The 21,606-nt window shown below is 35.5% G+C and overlaps 2 protein-coding genes and 1 long non-coding RNA gene across 3 annotated transcripts in view; 1 reads left to right on the top strand and 2 right to left on the bottom strand.

The window, feature by feature from the left end:
• LOC106945465 (uncharacterized) overlaps positions 1-14,209 on the top strand; it is a 28,853-nt gene extending 14,644 nt beyond the window's left edge. Inside the window, exons 2-3 of the long non-coding RNA XR_001424572.1 lie at positions 6,232-6,237; positions 14,199-14,209. This is a non-coding gene — a long non-coding RNA (uncharacterized LOC106945465). The remainder of the gene's footprint in view (positions 1-6,231; positions 6,238-14,198) is intronic.
• c1galt1c1 (C1GALT1-specific chaperone 1) lies at positions 536-5,622 on the bottom strand. The gene is made up of 2 exons (XM_015029158.1): positions 5,509-5,622; positions 536-2,553 (listed from the first exon to the last, which is right to left on the bottom strand). The coding sequence occupies exon 2, from the start codon at positions 2,537-2,539 to the stop codon at positions 1,580-1,582; it is 960 nt and encodes a 319-aa protein (XP_014884644.1). The 5' UTR covers positions 2,540-2,553; positions 5,509-5,622; the 3' UTR covers positions 536-1,579.
• clic2 (chloride intracellular channel 2) lies at positions 10,565-17,370 on the bottom strand. Its single transcript, XM_015029159.1, has 6 exons — positions 17,075-17,370; positions 15,019-15,128; positions 13,467-13,592; positions 13,251-13,351; positions 12,521-12,702; positions 10,565-11,059 (listed from the first exon to the last, which is right to left on the bottom strand). Exons 1-6 carry the CDS (start codon positions 17,126-17,128, stop codon positions 10,901-10,903), a joined length of 732 nt encoding a protein of 243 aa, XP_014884645.1. The 5' UTR covers positions 17,129-17,370; the 3' UTR covers positions 10,565-10,900.
• Positions 17,371-21,606: the final 4,236 nt, after the last annotated feature.

The raw sequence follows: 21,606 nt of genomic DNA, 5'->3' as shown, positions 1-21,606 counted from the left end.
AGGTGAATAAAGTAATGGTAGTGTTGGTTAAAAACTGACTCTAGATGTCAGTTTAGCTTGTAAAAACGTATTAAAATCCAAACTATTAAGAAGAGCAGCTTTTATTGGATTTATGTGAAGTTATCTACCACTACTTGGGTAGCAGCACCACAGGTTAGGATATAAGATGCACACAATTTCACAGGATTATTTTCATAAAGTTAGTTCTTTCAGCCATTTATAATTTGCATAAGACCACATAATTTGAATATTGAAATGTTGGATTTATTTTTTTATTACCCAATAAGACATTTTTACTGGAGACATAATGCATAAATGTCTTACCATAAACATTTAAACTCCAGAAATATGAAAATATGTTTATAAAGAAAATTATTTTTGCTCATTTCTTCTCACTATTTGCATTTTTAGATTATTTTTCTCCAGTTTTTGTTTGAAGTTGAACTATTTTAGTTTAAATTTAAACTAAAATTGTTCATGAAACCAAACAGGAAAAAACAGTTTGTCAGACAAATTGTAATTGCTAAATGCTGAGTTACTTTTTAGGAATATTTTTATTTTTATAATCAAACTCATTCATTTTTGGGGATAGAAAATGATTTAGTAGGGTACAAAAATCATAAAAGTTCCTTAAACGATTAATTTCTATCACTAATATTGTTCAAACAAAAATCAGGTGAATGTAAATCAAGAAAAAAAACCCTAAAATATTTAATATCCGATTCTTCATAAAACAGAAAACCAAGCATAATGTTTAAGCAGCTTGATTACAGCTGAACTGTGTCATGTAAAGCTACAGTATGTAATTTTAATGAAATGTTTCTTCTTATTAAAACTGCCACCAGTTCATGAGACAGATGCAAAAATGAACCGTTTCAAAACAAAGCCAGGAGGAGGAGCTTAGCGCTGTCAATCACTCTTATGCTCAACCCCACTCAGTTAAGCACTTTGAATTGCCTCATTGCTGAAAATGTGTTATATAAATAAAATTACCTTACCTTAATTTTTGCTAAGCTAGGTTCACCACAACACTAGTCACTAGTTCTAATGCTAGTTAGCATAGCCACAGATTATAGTAGATAAACGGTTGCTCTGTAAGGATGATTTGTTTTTTTCACCATTAGAACATTTAGCGGCACACATGTGGATGATTGACAGCGCTAAGACCCACCTCCTGGCTCTGATTGGTTGTTTCTGACTAAGTGGTGTATTAATGCTGGGAGAATCATACTTTACATACTTTTAACAAATATGTAAAAGTTTAAAAATTGCATACTGCAGCTTTAAGGGCACAACAATAAAACGTTAAATCTGATCATTAACAGGTGGAACTCCACAGATTTATAATGTTATTTTACAATAACAAAACAGAAGCTTAAAGATTGAGAACAAAACTTCAGGAACCAAAGTCCAAACCGAGATGATCCAGTCTCAGATCCACAGACATCCACCACCGGCCGAGTCAAGTGCAAAAAGTTACAAATATACATAACTCCCCCCAGGATCAAGTCTCGTAAACAAATATCTAGAGTCAGGTTTGCCATCACAGAAGCAAAATCTTCAAAACGACCAAGCGAGGCTAGTCGTTGTCTGAGCCTTTGGGAGGGAAAAATGTCAATAAGTCGTGGAAGTTGTGTCCATACGGACGGAGCCTGTAAACTCCGAACATCATGACCTGCATCTGGTTGGCAGACAGGCCGCTGAAGGTGACGGCCAGGTCGGAGCAGCAGCCCTCCACCACGTTGCTGGGGTTCTGCTTCATGCTTTCCGATATCAGGCTGTCCACCGTCTTGCTGTTGAACAGACCCTTCCCGTGGACGTCCTCTCCGTTCTCCGCAAACACGCCGGTGAACTTGAGGCACACGGCGAGCTGCTTGTCGTCGCTCAGCTTCCACAGCTGCCGTCCTCTCTCCGGACACTTGTCCTCGTCCTGGAAGACGTTCACCAGCCTCTTCAGGGCCTCGTAGCTCAGGACGATGCCGCTGTTCAACTCGACGTACTCCAGCTCCCCGGACTTCACCGCCTTCCCCAGGTAGAACGGCTGCTCCGGGTCTTTGGTGAGCACCAGGTACTTGAGGTTCTCGATGATGGCGAAGGTGTTGGGCTGAGCCACGAAGAACCAGCGGATGTCCCCGGCGTTCTCGTAGGCGTGCTTCAGAGCCTTACGCAACCTGGCCCAGTCGTCCTTCTCGTTCAGGTCTATGGCTTCCAGCGCCTTGGAGGCCTCTGAGGTGTAAAACTCGACCTTGTCGCAGTGCTTGGTCCAGGTGTCCAGCGCCGTGGCCCAGTAGACGAGGCTTTTGGGCTGCACCATGACGACGCAGTAGACCTGAAGTTGGTCGTTCAGCTCCTGCAGCCGGCTGTCAGAGAGCTGCTGGAGCTCGTCTTTGCTCGCAGCCTTGACGTGATGATGATGGTGGTCGTTGCCGTCCGTCCTGGACTCGGTGGCGGGGCTGAAGCTGCCCAGCAGCGACAACACCAAGCAGAAGAGGCCACCCAACACCATCCCCTTCATGAAAGAGCCTCCCTCCGACAACATGATGGCAGCAGCGGCTGGACAAGACAAAAACTGTTTTTATTCCTCATTTCAGTTACTTAAAATCTGCAGTCGAGGTGCAAAGAAAATTTATTTTCTAGTGTTGAAACAAGGACTGTTGCAACAAATCAATTAGCATGATGAATGAAAACAAACTCAGTTATTCCATTTTCCTGATTTAACATTTCTCTTTTTCTACCAAAAACTGGGTGATAAAAGTTTTCAGTTTGATGCTTTGGTCTCAACTAGCTCTTTTTTTGTAGGACAATTTTCTTTACAGAGACATCATAATTAATTTTATTTGTTGTTTCTGTTGTTTTATATTTTTAAAATGTCTTTCAGTTAAAGTGTTAAATGTGTCATTGCATTTTTACTTGAAAATGGTCTCAAAACAACAATTTTATGATTTATCTCTTCTGGGACGTTTTACCATCCAGCAAAATTTGTAATTATGACAGGCCAAATGAAACGATTAATCGTAATGAATCAATTGCTGAAATAATTGTCAACTGATTTAGTAATCGACTAATTGTTAACAGGAGCATTTAGACTGAAAAAATTCAAATTTCCGAAAGAGCAACATAATCAGAACAGTAAGCAAGCCAAACTGTTACAAATAATACATACATTTTGTATTTAAAAATTAAAAAACTTCTTTGTCCGTAAATATTTGAAACTGTTTTAACTTCACCTGGTTCAAATTTTAAATAAATCTCATGTTAATCACCTTTTCCTATCCAATTATAAATCAGTTAATCCAAAAATAATAAACAGATCAGCCCTATACTGTATAAATGCTCAGTCAAGAATGTTAATGCTAGAAGCATTAAATAAAGTAAATAAAGCCAGAAGATGAAGAGCAGGATGTACATGCACTGTGCAATCAGTTGCTAAACAAACTGAAGTCTCCATAAATGAGAATAAACCAGGCTGTGTCTTTAACAAACTCATGCAATAGTTTTAACAGGCTGTGGTTTCAAAACCATTCATTGAAAGGTTTCTTATTGCCACTCCTACAGCTTGAAGTCCTTTTGCTGACATACGAGGGAAATTCTTGGAGACACCCAGGTTTTCAGGATGGATAGTCCTGCCCATCCCCCACATGTTGCTGCAGAAGGCTACTAAACTAAATTAAAAGCCTGTTACTAGCATAACACTATTTTAAAAATACAGCTGACCATCTTTGAGCAGATACTGTAAACCAGGTAATATCTGCTTACTGCACTGTCAGTGAAAAACAGCATTTTTTTTATTCAGACACTGGTTTATTTGTCATAAAAAAAAAAATCAAACCTAATGTTAGTTCAACAAATTACATGTGTAACAGGGTTTTATTTTAACAATATTAGAAAAGTGAAGTCTATTTATTCTTTGAATTTATTTAGTTTAGTGAAGAAGTTGTTTCTTCAGAAATTTATTGGTGTTTTAAGTTCTGTTATTGCTTTGTAATTTCTTTAGGTTTATTTATTATATTTTATTTAATATATAGGGGCAGAAGCTGCTGGACTGATGTTAACCAACATCTTGATTTCCTCTTTTGTTAGAATAAATTCAGTGAACCTGAATGTGTCTGTCGTGAAGTCAACCAAATGGATCTGAGACGAACATAGTCAAAGATTGCTTTGCAATAATTATTTAGGCTCCTCACAGAACGGGGTAGAAGTAAACATCATTATGTAATACATGATGACAACTAATACCAAATTTAGTCAGTATTTGTATTTCTACTAACAGTAAATAAATGTTGCATGATAATCATTAAATAATTGCACTAATAATTTATGTTAAATATGAAGTCATAATTTATTATCAATCTTTTTCAAAATTATTCCTTTTCTTATTATTTATATATTTTGGTTTTAAATTCTTACATTTTACTGAATTTGAAACCCAATCTTATTCTGTCCAGTGACTATTAAAACTGACATGCACCTTTTAATGCTGTAAAAGTTGTAAGATTTTTGTTACCATTTATTCATCAATATGAGTTTGAAAATAAATTCACAAGCCATAAAGTTAAAAACTGGTCTAAAGTCATATCTTTATTTACTCAAACTATTTGTGTGATCAATATAAAATATACTGACTGATGACTTAAGTTAACTTTGACATTTAGTTAAATATAAATCATAAAAGGCTGAAAATACACATTAATAATGCTAAACATTCTAAGTAAGAAGGCTAGTTCTGTTTTAGGGAAACTTAATTAGTGCTTTACTATTTATTTTTTGCACAATAAATAGTTTTTTATTGTGCAAAAAACTATTCATTATATAATCAAGATTACAGACAACCCCAAGCATCCTATAAAATCTTCAGTCAGAAGCCTCTAGAGAGCTGCTGTAATACAGACTGCTAGAGGAGATCCAATCTGTTCACAGACAATCAGTTTCTACAACAACTCTGAAGAAACTGGGATAATATAAATTAAAACATTTAGTCTCCCTCTTGGATTAATAAAGTATTTTTTATTTAAACTGAATTAATGTTGATGTATGAAGACTTACAAAATTAATGTTTCTCGTCATGTTAGAGAAATAAACCAGAAAGTCTGGTAATACTAAACATAAACAACTACTACTGTCCGATTTTTGTAGTGTAGTGTAGTAACAAAGTTCAAATGTTCAACTCAAAAAAGAAACTATGAAGCAGTTTGTTCAAACACGGACCATTTGTTTTTAGTTTAGTCCACGCTTTATCTCTTCGACGCGTCTTAAATTCAGGGGTAAAAATTATTCTAAAACATTACGTCATATTTTAGTCCGAATGGTTTTTCAAATTATTATTACTTTTTATGTACTTAGATTAGCAGCTCTGGTAAGCTAACAAATAACTTTAAAACACCAACTGTAGTCGCTCTTTCAGAAAACCCTATGCTAACGGCTAGCTACTTAGCTCCATGTTAAGGCTTTCTCTATGTTTTTATCGACAACATAAATAAAACATAAACGGAGGATTTATTTCTACTGTACCTCAGCGGATTATTCTTGCCCTGACAGCTGGTGCCTTCGCTGCGACTGTCTTTCAACTAAAGCTTCCTGTTTGGTTGGTCACGGACGTGAGTCTGCGTCAGTCTAATCTTCTTCTTCTTCTTCTTCTCCATTCAGTTGTTTGAGCGGATATATGCTGCCCCCTTCAGGATGCTTTTAACACCTCGCCTTGACTTTAATTCACAGTGATAAATGGTGTGGATACTTTATCAGAAACAAAGTATGATATTTCTCCTTTATACTGAACACACCCCAACTGTATATTAACGATTTTTTGTAATTGTACAAAAGTAGTGAATGTTTAAAAAATAGAGACAATTGACACATAAAAAGACAAACATCCATTTAAGAAATACATTAATGAACAGTCACTAGTATTGCACTTTAGTTTTATCTATAGCTGATCCTGAATGGAGCTGGTTTAGAAAGGTATGTGTCCATTCTGATTACCTCAAATTAAATGTCTGAAATGACGAAAAACAAACACTAGTTTCACTAGGGAAATCTTGTTTAATGTGTCTGCTAATTTGTCCATTTTGATTTCACTTTTAGACCTTGAAATTAAGCTTTTGCAGTGTTCCTTTTTTGTTCTTATTGTTGTCTGGTTGGCAGAGGGATTCATCAAATGTTTTTTTTTAGACAAAAAGAGATGGAAGCCATAAATCACCTGAAGCCCTGCACACTGATCTGAACAGCATTAGAGAGCTTTCAGTTTGACAAAGAGCCTCACAGGCCAAACTCTTGATGAGGAGAAAGGAGTTCAAAACCTTTTTTCAGTTTCTGAAACAAATCCTTTCTCACTTTGTTGTTGTTTTATAGATCTAACTTCAGCTTGTTTAGAAGGTGAATACATTCTCAATTATTATCTTCCCCTGCAAATAGGAAAAAGGACATTAAAAGCTCACCATGGAAATTTACAAAGGATGTTTCACACTTTTGAATTTTAATAATAAGCATGAATCTTCATCTTTTGGATTTGATATGTATCATTTTACTTTGTCCGACTGAGTAAAAAAATCTTTTTCACGATCATCCCTTACATTTCAGTGAAGCTGTTTTCTTTTATTTTCTCATGCATGAAATAAGCTTCAAACTAACTTATAGACTAGAAGAAATGAGTCAGTTTTAGATTGTGGGCCTCTTTTTTAACTAATTTCCTTCCTTGTGTGTCAATGTTCTGCTACATCATGTGTTCCTGCCTTTGACAGAATATTTCTCCTTCATGTTGAAAGCAAGAACAGTATAAGTATTAATTTTGTGGCGGTTCAACAGGTTTTTCTTGCTACTCTTCTTTGCACTGCAACCGGTTTGATTAAAGAGATTAAAGAATGAGTCAGTGTTAGACGTCTCTGTGCTGTTTTAATTTGAAACATAATATATGTTGTGTTGACAGCTTAATAATGGAGTTTGAAGGAAAGTAAACTGAATAAAGTTCTTTATTAAAGTATTCATACCATTTTAATCTACAAACACAAATGACCAGCGATGCAGAATACAGAGGGAAAATCCAACAAGGAATATTTTTGTTTTAGTTTCTAGTGCAAATATCTTGGTACACTTGAAATAAGACAAAACTGACTTGCTAATAACTTTTCAACAAGAAATCAGAGCTTGCATTAAGTCAGTAAATCCTTAATATTGATTAAAAAGTAGTAGCTACAGGCAGAGGAGGGTAGCATATCCAAAAATTGTTCTTGAGTAAAAGTAACACTACTTCATTGTATTTTTACTTAAGTAAAAGCAAAGAGTAGCTGTCCAAGAGATTACTGAAGAGTAAAAAAGTCTAGTCAAAGTAAAAGGTCTACTCAAGCACTGAACTGATCAAATTATCAATCATTTAATATTAAAAAATTACATCATCAGATGAACCAAAATGTAAAGTCAAGTGAAAATCTTGGTATTTTAAGGATAAGAATGAAAATAATTAATATAAAGATCAGATAATAAAATCAGATTAAACAAACACAGTGTGTCTGAGTCTGGTGAATTTTTGGTTGAAACATTTTTGTTCTTCCTTCAGTAGGTAGAGAATTTAGAAATTTTACTCAAGTAAAAGTAGCAATACTTCATAATAAAGTTACTCAAATAAAAGTTCAGCGTAGTAAAAGTACTCCTATCAGTGCATGTTTTCCAAAAAGTTATTCAAGGAAATGTAACTAGTTACCATCCAACTCTGTCTATAAGTGACATAATCTGCCAGTGGAACAAAACATTTTTCCCATGTTATAAATTAAAATGTTTTGTTCCACCTGTGCAACAGCATAATTATGCATTTTAATCAGATGTCATCTTCTTTTGCTGTTTTTGTCCTGTTTGGAGTTCATTTCCACTTTACACTATGCTATTTGTTTGTTTTGTTGCAAAAATGATTATTAGTATTACCATAGGATTCAAACAAAGGATTATAACATATTGCACATGATTTCAGAGATGCCTCTCATTTGTTGCAGAATGACGTAGAAAAACCCAGCAGTGACACATTTCTAGGCGTTCTGCGTCTTCCTCTGGCCGCAGACATGATGAGCAATGACCAGAGGCCCAAACATGAACCATCAGAGCTGCTCTGATTGCCGCCGGAGAGCAAACATTTGTTTGGTTTCTCTGTGCAAGCACAGATAGGCCTCAGCTGAATTGACAGGGTGCCCTAAATTGTGTCGGTGACGCCCGATCCTTCGTGTCAGAACCATTAAAGAAGACTGGGGTGTGATGATAATGTATTGATCAGGCTGTGATGGATGGCCACGGAGGAAATATAAGTGAAGTTCCCGTTTGGGTTGAAAACAGTCCGGACCAGGCCAGCTGACCGTGGAGACACCATGCTTTCTGCAGCTCTGTTTTACCTCTTAGCTCTGATTTGCTCTGCGACATGGACGCACGCTCTGCCCGTTTATCCAGATCCCAATGTGGAACCACAAGCAGGTAAGATTCAAACTTTACTCCTGATTTTAAAATGGAAATCAGGAAAAATCTTATTACTCTGATTATTAAATCTTATTCTTATTATCAGAAAATGTACTTTCTAAAAAAGCCTAAAACACTGCAAAAACACAGAATCTTACCAAGTATTTTCGGTCTGCTTTATAGTGCAAATATCTTAGTACCCTTGAAATAAAACAAAATTAACTTACAAGTAACTTTTCAGCAAGATATAAGATCTTGTTTTAAGTAAATAATTCCTTGATATTAATGAAAAAGTGCTAGTTTGCAGATCATTTCACGGGAAAAAAACAAAAAAACAAACAGTATTCATGACCACAAGCATAACGTTACAAAATTAAAACTCAGATATTCTTTGACAAGTTGCAAACCTGTTAGATCTGTTTACTGAGTTTATAAAGTCAGATATTTGTAACAAAAAGTGACCAAAGTCTAGGCTTTAAGTGGTAAATTAAAGAGAGGCGTATTTAGATGTTTTCCAAAAAGTGTAAGAGTTATATCAACAACGCAAAAACTAAAAATATTATAAAGTATTTTGGTCTAGTTTGAAGTACAAACACTTGAAAGTGCACTTGAAATAAAACAAAACTAATTCATAAGTAACTATTCAGTAACACATAAGAGCTTATTTTAAGTAAATATTGATTTCATAAGTGCTAGTTCCAGTGGCAGATTATTTCATTTAAAACATTACATTTTTCCCATAAGTGGAATAATCTGCCAGTGGAACTAGTACTTTTCCATCAATACTAAGGTTTTATTTACTCAAAATAAACTCTTGTATCTTGCTGAAAAGTAGTAAGATATGTACTAAGATATTTAAACCAGAAATTGGTCAAAAAAATACTTGGTAAGATTTTGTGTTTTTGCAGTGTAAAACGTCAATATAAACAAAAAAAGTTGTTTTATTTCAACAGATTTCATTCATAAGTTGTTGTCAGAGGTGGAAGATGGAGCCAACGCTGCTGAGGAGGAACAGAGAGAGGCGAATAACCTTTACCCTCTGATGATGCACCAGAACGGAGGGAGAGACTCCTGGACCAAAGGTAAAACCGGGACAAATGTACCAACTTTTACAGCAAAAAACACAAAAAAGATGAACTATGTGACATTAACGCTGTGATAACTTATTCCTATAGGGGCAAAGGATTCACCACCACAGGGAAATTTTGCAAATATGGTAAGTGTGATAATTAGTGCATATTTTTTACTATACAGTTAAAAACGATTGCAAAAATCACAAAGCAAAACAAAAGACTTGTATAAGATGAAATAAATGACACCAAAATTATCTTTTTGTAGGAATTTTACAATTAATAAGTTTTTTTTTTTTTTTAAATATAAGGATCAGGATAATTGCAAAATGTCAGTACAGGTTTGAAAAAAAGCAGAAACCAAAATGTCACAAATGTTTTACTTAGAATAAACTAACTAAACAAAAATTGTTAAACTCGTATTTCTGAATCTAATTATTTTTTCAGGTAGATGACCTTAAAGAAGTCGTCCTGAAGCTGGCTGCAGCAGACAAACTGCGCTCTCAGGGCTTTGTCCGATCAGAGCAGAGTCTGCCCAAAACAAACAAAAGAGGTGAGAGAAGAGGCGATTTTTCTCTCTGGTAAACTCGCCACACCTGCATTCCTTTCTGAATAGTTTGAAGTGATGTTTATTTAATTTTTTTACCCAAGCTGTAAAAAATTTTCAGATAGTTTTAAATAAATAAAATTCTTTATCATTGAGGAGACTCTGCTGAAGCACTGAACCAGATTTTTTTTAAATAATATTTTTGTAATCTATCCCTTCTTCCTGTGTTTAACTGGACTGTTTTCTGCTTGCAGCGTGTTTCTGGAAATACTGTGTGACCAACTAGAGCCCAACAGGCTGATGCTTAGATCCTGGCTTTGGAGAATGTTCCCACTCTTCATTATTTTTCTTTTAGTTCCCATCGAATATGTTGTCTGTACCAGATATAAAAAAGAGGATATATTTTTAAACCTGTAAAATTGTCTTTTTCTGTGACTGAGAATAAATTAGAGTATCTGAAATGGCCTCTACACCCAGAGATCTGGTTTTATTTTCCTGAAGAACAACAGAAATATCATGATGAGGAACAAGTAGATTTATTTAATAGTGTGTTTGTTAGAGTTCATCAAACAAAAATTAACTGTCATATACATGAATATACCTATGCAGGTGTTTTTGATTTTTAAAAAGCATTCAAAAATATTTATATGTACACTATAAACAATAACTCAGCTAAACAGTAAATTGCACTCTGGCTCTTTTTCATCTGAGTAACTAAAGATAAACATGTGAAATGATGCTTTCAAGGTACTGAATGTCTCATTCATCAGATGAGCTCATATTTGTGACAACAGCGCCCTCCAGAGATCACTTTTGGAGTTACATTTTGGAGAATAACATGATGAAATGTGAGTTTTTATTTCCGCTTCGCGACGCCAAAGTAAGCCTTTTCGATCTCGATGTCGGCCGGACATGTTTGTTTGAATTCCTCCCGTTCGTAGGCGTTTTCCAGGTACCTCCAGACTCCTGTGAACTCGGCTGGGATCTCAAAATCGCAGTACTTCTTGGCAGCGACCTGAAAAAGAAATCAGGAGTTAGCTTCTTCTTCTACTTTTTTCTAAGTGTAGCCGGGTGATACATTTATATTTCCCGGGTTGCATAAGCTGTCAAATTTGTCAACTTCAGATACACAACATGTGTATCTGAATTATTAATTTTGCTGTTAAAACAGCAAAATTAATGCGGGTAACCATGGTAACTAGCGAGCGTTTAAAGGCTAGCAACGGCTCTTTCTGCAGTCAAGTTGCGCGCGCATCCGCCGTGTTTACAAGCAAATAATACCGGGCATAAACATAATTTATAAAAAGTCAACAAACAAGATTAGATTTTCACACATATATGGGATAAAACAAAAATATAATTTTATTTTTCTAAAACATTTTTTATTTAATTAAATAAAAAAAAACTTTTATTAAATACAATTTTTTTTTCTTAACAAAATAAAGATTTTTCTTTTTTTTTACTCAATTTGACTTATCTCTGGTGGTGATCCAACCCCAATTTTGGAAACACTTGATGTTTCTGAACTATAATGCAAATAACTTCAATTTGTATAACTACAGTAGGTCCCAGTCATATTTATTTAGGGACTTCTTTTACAATTAAGATTTCTGAATTCAGATCTCATTTTAACTAGTGACTGAGAAATAAATTTCACCTGTCTGAAATGTATTTATTTGAAATAGGTTTTTAAAAACAAGAAAGCAACTAATTAGGACAAGAGAAAACATGTCCATACTTCCCAAAAACAAAATAATTAGCTTACCACTGCTTTTCTGTATAAAAAGGAGCAGGAAGATATGAAAAGTAATCTCACTTTAATGAAATATACCGACTTATTTACCGACTCAGTCAACGCAACTCATTAAACACACTATGTTATTTAATCAATGTCACGTTGACCAAAAATCTATTAAATCGAGTAGTCTGGTTTATTTGTGTGGATGAACAGACCTTCAGTACAAACAGGAAAGATGAGAAGAAGAGTTGTCTTTCTAACAAGTATGGTATTTTTTTAAATTAAATGTTCACATTTGTTTGGAAACAAATATTTTGTGCATAAAAAGTAATGCCAGTATAGACAAAATTGTAAAATTGTAAATAGTAGCAGTAAATTCAGTGAGTATTGCTGCTGATGTTGATTTTGAAATCAATGTTAGGTTCACTGAAAATAACTAAATTTATTTTATTGTCCACCATCAACATTAAGCCAACAGAGGTTATTTTCATTATTTTTAAAAGTTTCTTTGATTAAATAACCTCTTGTTTTGCATAATCAACTTAGATTCCAGCGACAGATATGAACTTTTGTTTGTTTGTTTTAGAACTTGCTGGTTGAAAACTTTAATATCTACATATTCCTTGTTTGATCAACACAAGACCTTTTATTGGTCCAGTCTACCCAAACACATGTGAAACCCTTTTTAACCCTTTATTTTTTTTCCTGTCTTGAATAAAAACCTCACACATGTCTCACCCTGATGACATGCAGCTTGGGCAACAGGTTGCAGTCTGCTAAGGTGAGTCGGTCACCGTCCAGAAACTTCCTTCTGGAGATCGCAATGGTTTCTGCAGAGTTGTGATCGATTTCCTCAGGGAGCGGGCTGTTTAAGTATTTGTCCAAACGATGAAACTCTCGCAGGAGAATCTTTTCCTGTGCTGAAAGATCAGAAGAAAACAGAGATTTTGCACCGTCGTTATCCAGTAGTCCTTAAATTAAACATAAAAAATCTGTGAATCTATTGCTTCAAAACAAAAATCTACAAGAGTCCACGCTTCTCAAGAGTTCTGGTCTCCTGAGGCTACTGGTTCAATAGGATACACTCTAAATCAGCTAAGTCGAGACCTGTTCTCAACAGTTATCATCCTGAAACTTTAAGATACATCCCTAGTCCAACACAGCGGCAACACATGCTCAAAATCTGCCAAACAGGAACCACGACGAAACCTGTCTTTGGCACTGAGGCCTTGGATGTCTGAAGGCTCCTCACCTTTGATTACATTTTAAAATGAGGAGCAGTGTGAAAGCAAACTACACCAGCTGAAAATGTAACAAATGTTTAAATTTTGGTTCCAATCAGACCGAGTCCACTTGTGTGAAAACACCCTTAGAGATTAGTCAGTAGTTGCCATGGAGAGAGGGTCCAGTTTGGGCTTTCTTATTTGGCCTTCACATAGATGGATTAATTAATCACAAACAAACTTACGGGCATTGTTTGGGCTGTTCTTGATGAAAGCGGAGAACTTTGCAAAAATGTCTGAACCCACGTCAAAGGACTCTTTGTTCACCGGGCTGAGATGTGGATACCTTTAACAGAGAAATGAGATTAGAAGCCTTAATGTTTACTTTCATTTAAGCATGAGCAACATACTCAAACTCCCACTTCACTTGGTATTTGGATAATGGTGTGAAACAACAATACCTGGGAGGGGCAAGTGTTTGTTCAAGGAACTCCTCAATTTTGATGAAGTCTGTTTTAAGGGTGCCGTTGTAGAGGAGGAAAGGAGGGTTTGTCCCCGGGGCCAGGTCTTTGAGCTCAGCTGGCTTCCTGGAGAAGACACAAATAGGAGCAAGGGACAACATTTTAATTCTGTTATCAAGCACGTCAACACTGAGGCTAAATTGACTGTTGAGGCCCAAATAGTTATGTCTGTGTAGACGAAGTAGGCATTTGAAAAGGAAGACGTGTCTCAAGAGCCAACCTAAATGGGCAACCAAAGAACAAGGTATTCCTCAAAGACCACGCCTGATTGGGCGAAATTAACGTCTGTCATTCAAATTTTTATTTTTTTAAAGTATTGCTAGCTAATCCAACTTCTTTGGGATCGGACTTTCATGTACTTATTCTTTTGTTGTAACCCAGTGTATCAGAAGACTTCAGGGTTAATTACACCTACTTCGAAAAGACGTAATGTGGGTTGTGTTAGCAAATCCGACATTAGCGGCTTCGCTTAACAGAAAACGTCCGGTTACATTTCAAAATAAGAGCATCAACATAAAAGGCGGTGATTTTTCAGAGATGTTTTTAAATAGTAGCGTCCGTCATTCGACTTTTTCCTTTTTTAAATAAATAAATAATATAATATAATATAATATAATATAATATAATATAATATAATATAATATAATAATAACGACAGGCACATTTTGTTAGCCAGTCCGACATTAGCAGCGACTCCATGGCTTCTCTTCCCGCCTCTCTTAACAGAGAACGTCCGGTTACATTTCAAAATAAGAGCATCAACATAAATCACGCGATTTAACGGTTAGACAGAGATGTTCATATTTTAGGAGGGCTAAATTTTGATACCTTGTCGTTACATTAAAAACAAAATTGGTTTTGGTTACTGAAATAATATGAAATTAACAAATGTTACATAAGTAGTAAACAAGTAATAAATCCATAATTTTAAAAAATAATGTTATTAAGCTGGTTTTGAGACTAAGAAATCGTACTCAGCATCGTATTTTCTTGTTCAACTCTTTAAAGCAGTCAGCGCAGATGATTTCTGCTGCTGAAACTTGCCAACTGTTTGCTTTTTAAAATCGCCACTTTCTTTGAGGATGTCAGAATCAAACATGTCACTCTGGATTATTAATAATCAGAGTTGCGTAAACTCTGGATTATTAATAATCCAGAGTTTACGCAACTCTGGGAGTGGTCGTCTGTTTGAAAGGCCTGCCTGTGTGTGTAATGAATCACTCATTTATCTACATCCTTACAAAGTTTCCTGGCCCTATTTGCTTGTTGGTTCTGCCCCTGAGAAATACACACAATAAATTCCCAATTAAAGAAGGTGTTGTTTTGAAAGTGACAGAGATCTTTGTACTTCTAGACTTTTACAGGCTCACTTTGACAACCCAATGTGAGCAACACTTTGTGACAGATGAGAAGTGGTTTGGATTATGACAAAACTATAGTGTGTTCTGTGTGAAAGTCCCCATGACCAGATGCTCAGGAAAGGGGTGCTTACTTCCTCATATCAACAGTGGTCACTGTAAACTTGACTCCTTTCAGCCAAAGCACCATGAAGAGCCTCTGACAAAAGGGACAGTTCCCAATGTTTTCACCATCATGCCCAGCCTAGAACAAAACACAATAAATTAAGTTAGATATGTTTTTTTAACTTCAAACTCAAGAATAACTTTTTGTTTTATCCTGTCAGCTGTTTCTCTCTAATATTTTCTGCTGATTTAAAGGTTATTCAGGCAGCAAACACAGCATTTGGGACATTTAAAGGCCATTTTCTTCTTGGAAGGGAAATGCAGGCATTGTGTTGCAGCGGAAAAACACATACACAGTCCAAATTCAGCCACTTGTGATCAAAGCCAGTTACAATCTGTGCCAAGATTCAGATAAGATTCAGTTTTATGTTTGTTTATAAACTTTAATACAGAAAGCATGAGTTAAGTGGTGTGTTTTTTTTGGTACAAGTGTGAACCTGATGGTGCTTAAGTTGGTATTTAAACCAAAGCTTATGATTCAGTGTTAAAATTACGAGTTATTTCTGTGTTTTAGGGTGCATTCACACCAGTAGTGTTCTTTAGAGCCCTGTTCCTGCTCCCAAAACAGCAAATGGACTCTAGCACGGGGCATTCTGGGTAATAAATACAACCTAAACAAACACGCAAGTCGAGTCCTAGTGGGAGAAATGACTTGTGGACTCTTACCAAAGACAAAAGTGAAATCCTACAAGCGTTAAAATCTGACGCTACTTCATTTTTGTTAACATTTTGTGAAGAAAAAAAGTTGTGCTCTTGTCTTCTTCTGATGTTTTTGTGTCAATTCCTTCAATAGTTCTTGGTGCAGAGCCACCACAGGCAAGGAGGGGAACAGCTTTTTCTATTAGTTTTGATCTCTTGACAGTGCAATGTGAAAGCAAACCACACCAGCTGAAAATATAACAAATGTTAAAATTTTGGTCTTCAATAGAACCGAGTCTATCGGACTATCAGGTGTGATAGTCCATTAAATCATTAAAATGTTCCAAATTTTGACTCATCCGATGCATTATCCTACACTAACGAGACATTCCCGCTATCATATAAATAGTTTTTAATATTTCTGATAAGTTCAGTAATAAATTTATTTTTTATTAGCAGACGGGGCTTCACCATGTCTGTAAGGTGGCAAGAAAAGGGGACTTGGCCAGACACCATGCATTTAAAAACATCACTGCCCAAGTTTTTGGAAAACAAAAAGGTATTAAAAGTTATTGACTAAAGTAGCTTATTGTTTTTGTAATTTATTTAATCTTGTGTGTGTCAGCTGATTATCTCTAAGTGACAAAACATTACAAAATGTTTCATGGATGTCCCTGCTGGACTGAAGTGGGTGTGCCTGGTGGTTCGGGCCTGAGGCCACGCAGTTTTCTCTCCAAGCTCTTGTCTTCTGGGTGTGCAGTGATAACGTGAGCTCAGTCTGTTGCTTTAATTAACTGATAACAGGCTGCTCTGACCCTCAGCAGAGGGATACAAACATCCTAACATCGACTTCACATGGTATTTGGAAACAGATCCAGTCAGAAGGAGGTTCTGGTTCTGTTTGGGTACATCAAAGTTTTTTGTGCTGTTTCTACCAGCTGAATGAAAAACACACAAGGTTTTAACCAAAAGCTCCACCAGACAAAAAGTTTTGTTAAAGTTTCATAAGTTTGATACTGAAAGTAACTGACCTGGGAAATGTTTATTTTCTGTTTGTTTAAGTTATTTATATTAATTATTTTCATTCAGCTTTAAAATGTCAAAATTTCCACATAACTTTATGTTTTGGTCCATCTGATGATGTAATTTTTTGGTACAAAATGTAATTTGATCAGTTACTCACAACCTGAGTAAACATTTTACCAAATACTTTTTTACTCTTATTTTAGTCATTTCTTGGACGGCTCCTTTTTACTTTTACTTGAATAAAAACATATTGAATTAGTGCTGCTCATACTTGAGTAAAATATTTGGGTACTGTAACAGAAACTTTTATGTTCTGTTAGTAAATCTAGCAATTTGAAAGAAATAGAAAAAAATACTGACCTTAATGAACAACTCAATGCTTGGCTCCTTTTCTGAGCTTTGTCGAAGTGCCATGTTTAAATAAATTAATAAGTTTCACCAAATTATTTGCTCCAGTCAAAGATTCTCCTTCAGTAAAAACGCTCCCAAGAAATCCTCAAAAACAAACTGATAAGAAGCTGGCAAGTGTGTCCTTGGATTGTGTCTATTTTTTTGCAGAAGCGATGTCACCTCTCGCCTGCTTGTGTTTGATTGCTCCTTGTGGGGAATCACACTGAGCTTTCTTCACAAACCAACTGGAGGGAGGACCTGAGAAAAATGGGCGGGGAACTGCTGTGCCTCACTCTCTTATATACTCAAACTATAAGAGGAGAAGCTTAAAATAGTTTCCTTTGCTTATTGTGATACACAGGAACTGATAAGGAGGAGTGACTCAAAACATATAAAAAAACACAATTCGTAATGTCCAGTCAGATATAAACAATCTTGTTGCTATGGAAGAACACAGTGTGAGCCGAGGACTCTGAGAAACATGACTAATAAACATAGATATTCCCCATTTGCTTTGGATACAGGAAAGTACATAAAATCTGCAGTTTCTCCTAGTTATTTCCACACACCACAGTTTAAGACACAACTGGATGAATGTTGAAGCAGCTGCTTATTCTTTTCTTAAGCCAATATTGTGAATATTTTCATAATATTCATTGTGACCATATTTCTGTTTGGAATGTTCATTGTTTTTATTGGGACTCTCAGTTTTGACACTTGGCAGTTCAAATGCACAGCTGTCAAAACAGCAACCGAGGTTTTTGCTTTCACAAAAAAAATCACAAAGCCAGTATAAGCCAAAACAACTTTACATATAAAACAATGGGAGAGTGAGTAGAAAAACTAAACTCTGCACCAGTTTAAATGTTTTAAATTGGTTTTAGAGTGGTACCGAAAGAGAAAAATCACAGTTCTGCTTTGAAATAACAGTTCAGTTTCTGGTACATTTCTAACAAAAATGTTTATATCTTTTTTTTTTTCTTTTTTTTTTTACCAGAGTAAATTTTACTTAGATTTTCTGTTAAAATGTTACCAATTAAAATCAGTTAATAATGTCATTATAGAATAATAAATCCACTTGTTCACTGTTACTGCCTGGGAATTTCTAGATAAGATTTTGTTGATGTTTTTCATCATTAAAAAAGAGTTTGAAACATTTTACAGCTGAAATATGTAACGTTTATATAGCTGTCACTATGTTTTGACAGCTTGGTAGAAGACAGATAATCTGTGAGAAAATATCAAGCTCCCCTGCTTTATCCCAGCGTTCAAAAGGACCAACCAGTCAGAGCCAGGAGGCGGGTCTGCTCATCCCGCTCTTCTTCCTCCGTTGCTCTCTGTTAGCCACAGCTAGCATAGCATGTCATGTATGCTAAGGCTAGTTAGCATGGCCACCGCTGACGGCAGATAAACGGTTTTTCTGTCATGTTAAGTAGTTTCTTCGCCGTTAGCACATTTAGCAGCGAGTAAATCATAGAGTAAATGAGGTTGATTGGTTAAGACCCTCCCACGGGCTCTGATTGGCTGTTTTTGGTCGCGTTTCTTCACATGGCTATATTAGCTCACAGAGGAGTTGGAGGTGATCGATCTTTTCACAGATTGTCTGTCTCACAAAAACGTTGTCACAAAATGGTGACCGTTTTGGCAAGTATGTAAAAACATTTCTTTTAATCAAGGTTGCATACTGCGGCTTTAAGAGTTGTTTTGAATACAGATGTAATAGTATACGAGATGTACTTGAATGCACCATAGGCGATAGTCTGGAAAGCAGTTATTCCTGTTTTTTGGTAGCCAAGAGTAATTTAAATTAAAGCATTTCATGAAGTGTGTTTTAATATTTACACAATTTAATGTGTTTTATTATTTTTTTTTAAGTTTTAGTTTATTTCATGTAACTTGTTGCTGTTTCGTGTGATGAATTTTAGCTCACTGAAATTAACAGAAATTTTCAGAACTTCAAATTATATCTGTACAACCTGGACTGCAATATTTGTTTTATTACATTTTATGCATTCAAACAATATATACCAAATTCAGAGTTTGCAACGATGTTACTTTTAGAATTGAAGAGGTAATTTGTTGTTTTCAAATGCTTCTGTATCACTTAGTACCATAGAAATCCACTTTACAGTCATGCAATTTTTTTGAAAACCTATTAAACACAAGTTTGCAAAACACATAATCATCCAGAGAAAATTTAAATATATGTTTTGGAGGTTGTGTCTTCAGCAAAAAGGGAACTAACACGACCAGACAGGTGTTTGTAATATTTTAGTTGATCATTGTGTTTTACTGCATAACAGTTTCTTTTCTAGTTCTCCTTTTCTTTTGTGGTTAATGAGTTGAAACCTGTTGGGGATTCCCTTCATGATATGAACTTAAAAGTTCATGCTTCTTTCCAATAAAAATACTGAAAATACCTGCAAAGTAAAGCATGTGATTTTTCTAAACACTTGAGTATGTGAAGATGTCTTAAATTGAAAAATGAAAGCAGTGGAGGGGTGTAGGGTCAGTTTTCAGGACTGCTGATTCTTGTAAAACGATCTCATTTACACAAAAGGGTGGAAGAGAAACTATATTGCAAAATCCCCTCTGGTACAGTGAATACTTCCCAGAAGACACGTGTCCAACAGTAACAGAGAAAGATTGTGAAATCCATTTTAAGGAATTTAAAAAGCACGTCCTGTGGATGAACAGACTGGGAGTTATGCGTCTATTTAACATGCAGGCCTAAAAGGATTTGGAAAATTCAAACTCTTGATAAACAAAACATCATATTAAAATAAATAACACTGGAAACTCTGACCCAGGAGGAGATGACCTGATACTTTGCAACTCTCTTGACCCCAACTTTCTTTTCTTTTTCCTGCTTGTAAATCCAGGACATGGATTTCCAGCGAACGATGTAACACTTTATCCATACTCCCTCTGGGAGGCGAAAGGAATTTTATTGCGCAGTACGATGGGAGTTTCCCTCCCACACGTGTCCGTGGTTTAAAGATTTAAAAAGTGCCTTCTCCCTCAAAGCAGTCAGATCTGATTAATTAACTGGTGATTGTACTGCTGTCAAAGTAAAACTAGGGTTGAGTTAAACGATTTAAATGGCCGGTTGGGATTTAATGTGTAATATCTGCGCTGTGTTTAGACTACTTCCGTTTGGTTGCTATGACAACAGCAGAAAAGTTCCGCTCGTTCCGTTAACGTACTTCTTCTACTTTTCTGTCTGCCATCTATCGCCATCGAAATGATTTTGACCAGCACGCAAGTCAAAGTTTGGCCAACAAAGTAGAAAACAACTGATAATCTCCAAAATGTTGATATTTTTTGCTTTTCTTTGAATAAAGCGACAGTCTGAAACCTTGTTTTATGTTTTGGATCTTTAAGAATTTATATATTTCATAAAAGTTTTGTTTATTATTGAGCAGGTAGAAGTAAAAAAAGGAAAAATCACAATAAACTCATTCTTGCATTTTAAATTTAACAAATTTGGGACCTGAGAGTAATTTAAATTTGCCAGTTTTGGGCCGAGGGGCAAAAAGTTTGTTTATTATTGAGTAGGTAGAAGTAAAAAAGGAAAAGTTTGGACACTACTTCAATAGATGTTATTCAACATGATACTTGCTTGAAGAAACTTGCATAATTTGGGAAATACCGTGTTTTCTCTTACTTCCTCTTCTCCAGAAAAGTAATATCACTGCAAAAATCACCAAATTTTATCAATTGTTTTTGATCTAGTTTATATTGCAAATATCTTGGTACAACTGAAATAAGACAAAACTAACATACCTTTTTAGCAAGATGTAGAAGCTTGTCTTAGGTCAACAATGTCTTAATGTTGATTTTAAAAAGTCTTAGTTCCGCTTATATTTTTTCACTTATAACAAGACATTTTTCCCTTATTATTAATTAAGGAGTTATTTACCTAAAACAGGCTTCTATATCTTGCTCCGGAGTTACTTGTAAGTTAGTTTTGTGTTAATTCAAGTGTGCTTGAAATTAGACCAGAATACTTGGTAAGGTTTTGTGTTTTTTGCAGAGATAGGAATGCTGATCTATCATGGAGAGAGACGCACATCAGCTGGAAGTGACCTCTTGGAAAAAGAGGGCCTTATCTCCATAAACACCCTGACGGTGGAGAACGGAGTCCAAGAAAATGACACTTGATTTTGTAATTGCACACACAGCAAAGTCAAGAGTTGATACTTTGCTGTTCTGTTTGTAAAAGTCAATGTTTCAACATTTTCCTCCTAAGGTAACGATGGTCATTATGGTCAAACAACACAAATTTAGTGTCATTAGACCACAGGACATCTCTAAATATTAACACCTTTGTGCCTCTGCAAACTGTAATGTAACTTTTTATGTAGGGTTTGAAACACTGGCTTTTTCTTTTCTGAGCGGCTTTTCAGTCCATTGTGGTAAAAGACTCGTTCCACCGTGTTTCATAGTCTCTTAATTTTTTTTCTGTTTGATACAGTCATTATCGCAGCATAACATTTTCA

Source organism: Poecilia latipinna, unplaced genomic scaffold (assembly GCF_001443285.1).
Source record: "Poecilia latipinna isolate Pla-1442-1.1 unplaced genomic scaffold, P_latipinna-1.0 Scaffold145, whole genome shotgun sequence".
Lineage (NCBI taxonomy): Eukaryota > Metazoa > Chordata > Actinopteri > Cyprinodontiformes > Poeciliidae > Poecilia > Poecilia latipinna.
This window is presented reverse-complemented; position numbering and strand designations above follow the sequence as displayed.

Bases quoted from the DNA above. Each gene is read 5' to 3' on its own strand.
- c1galt1c1 (XM_015029158.1), bottom strand. From the start codon at position 2,539: ATGTTGTCGGAGGGAGGCTCTTTCATGAAGGGGATGGTGTTGGGTGGC.
- clic2 (XM_015029159.1), bottom strand. From the start codon at position 17,128: ATGGCACTTCGACAAAGCTCAGAAAAGGAGCCAAGCATTGAGTTGTTC. The intron at 12,703-13,250 runs GTAAGTTTGTTT...CTGATCTTTCAG, and splicing joins GAACAGCCCAAACAATGCCC to CACAGGAAAAGATTCTCCTG. The intron at 11,060-12,520 runs GTGAGACATGTG...TTTCTTTTTCAG, and splicing joins CCAAGCTGCATGTCATCAGG to GTCGCTGCCAAGAAGTACTG.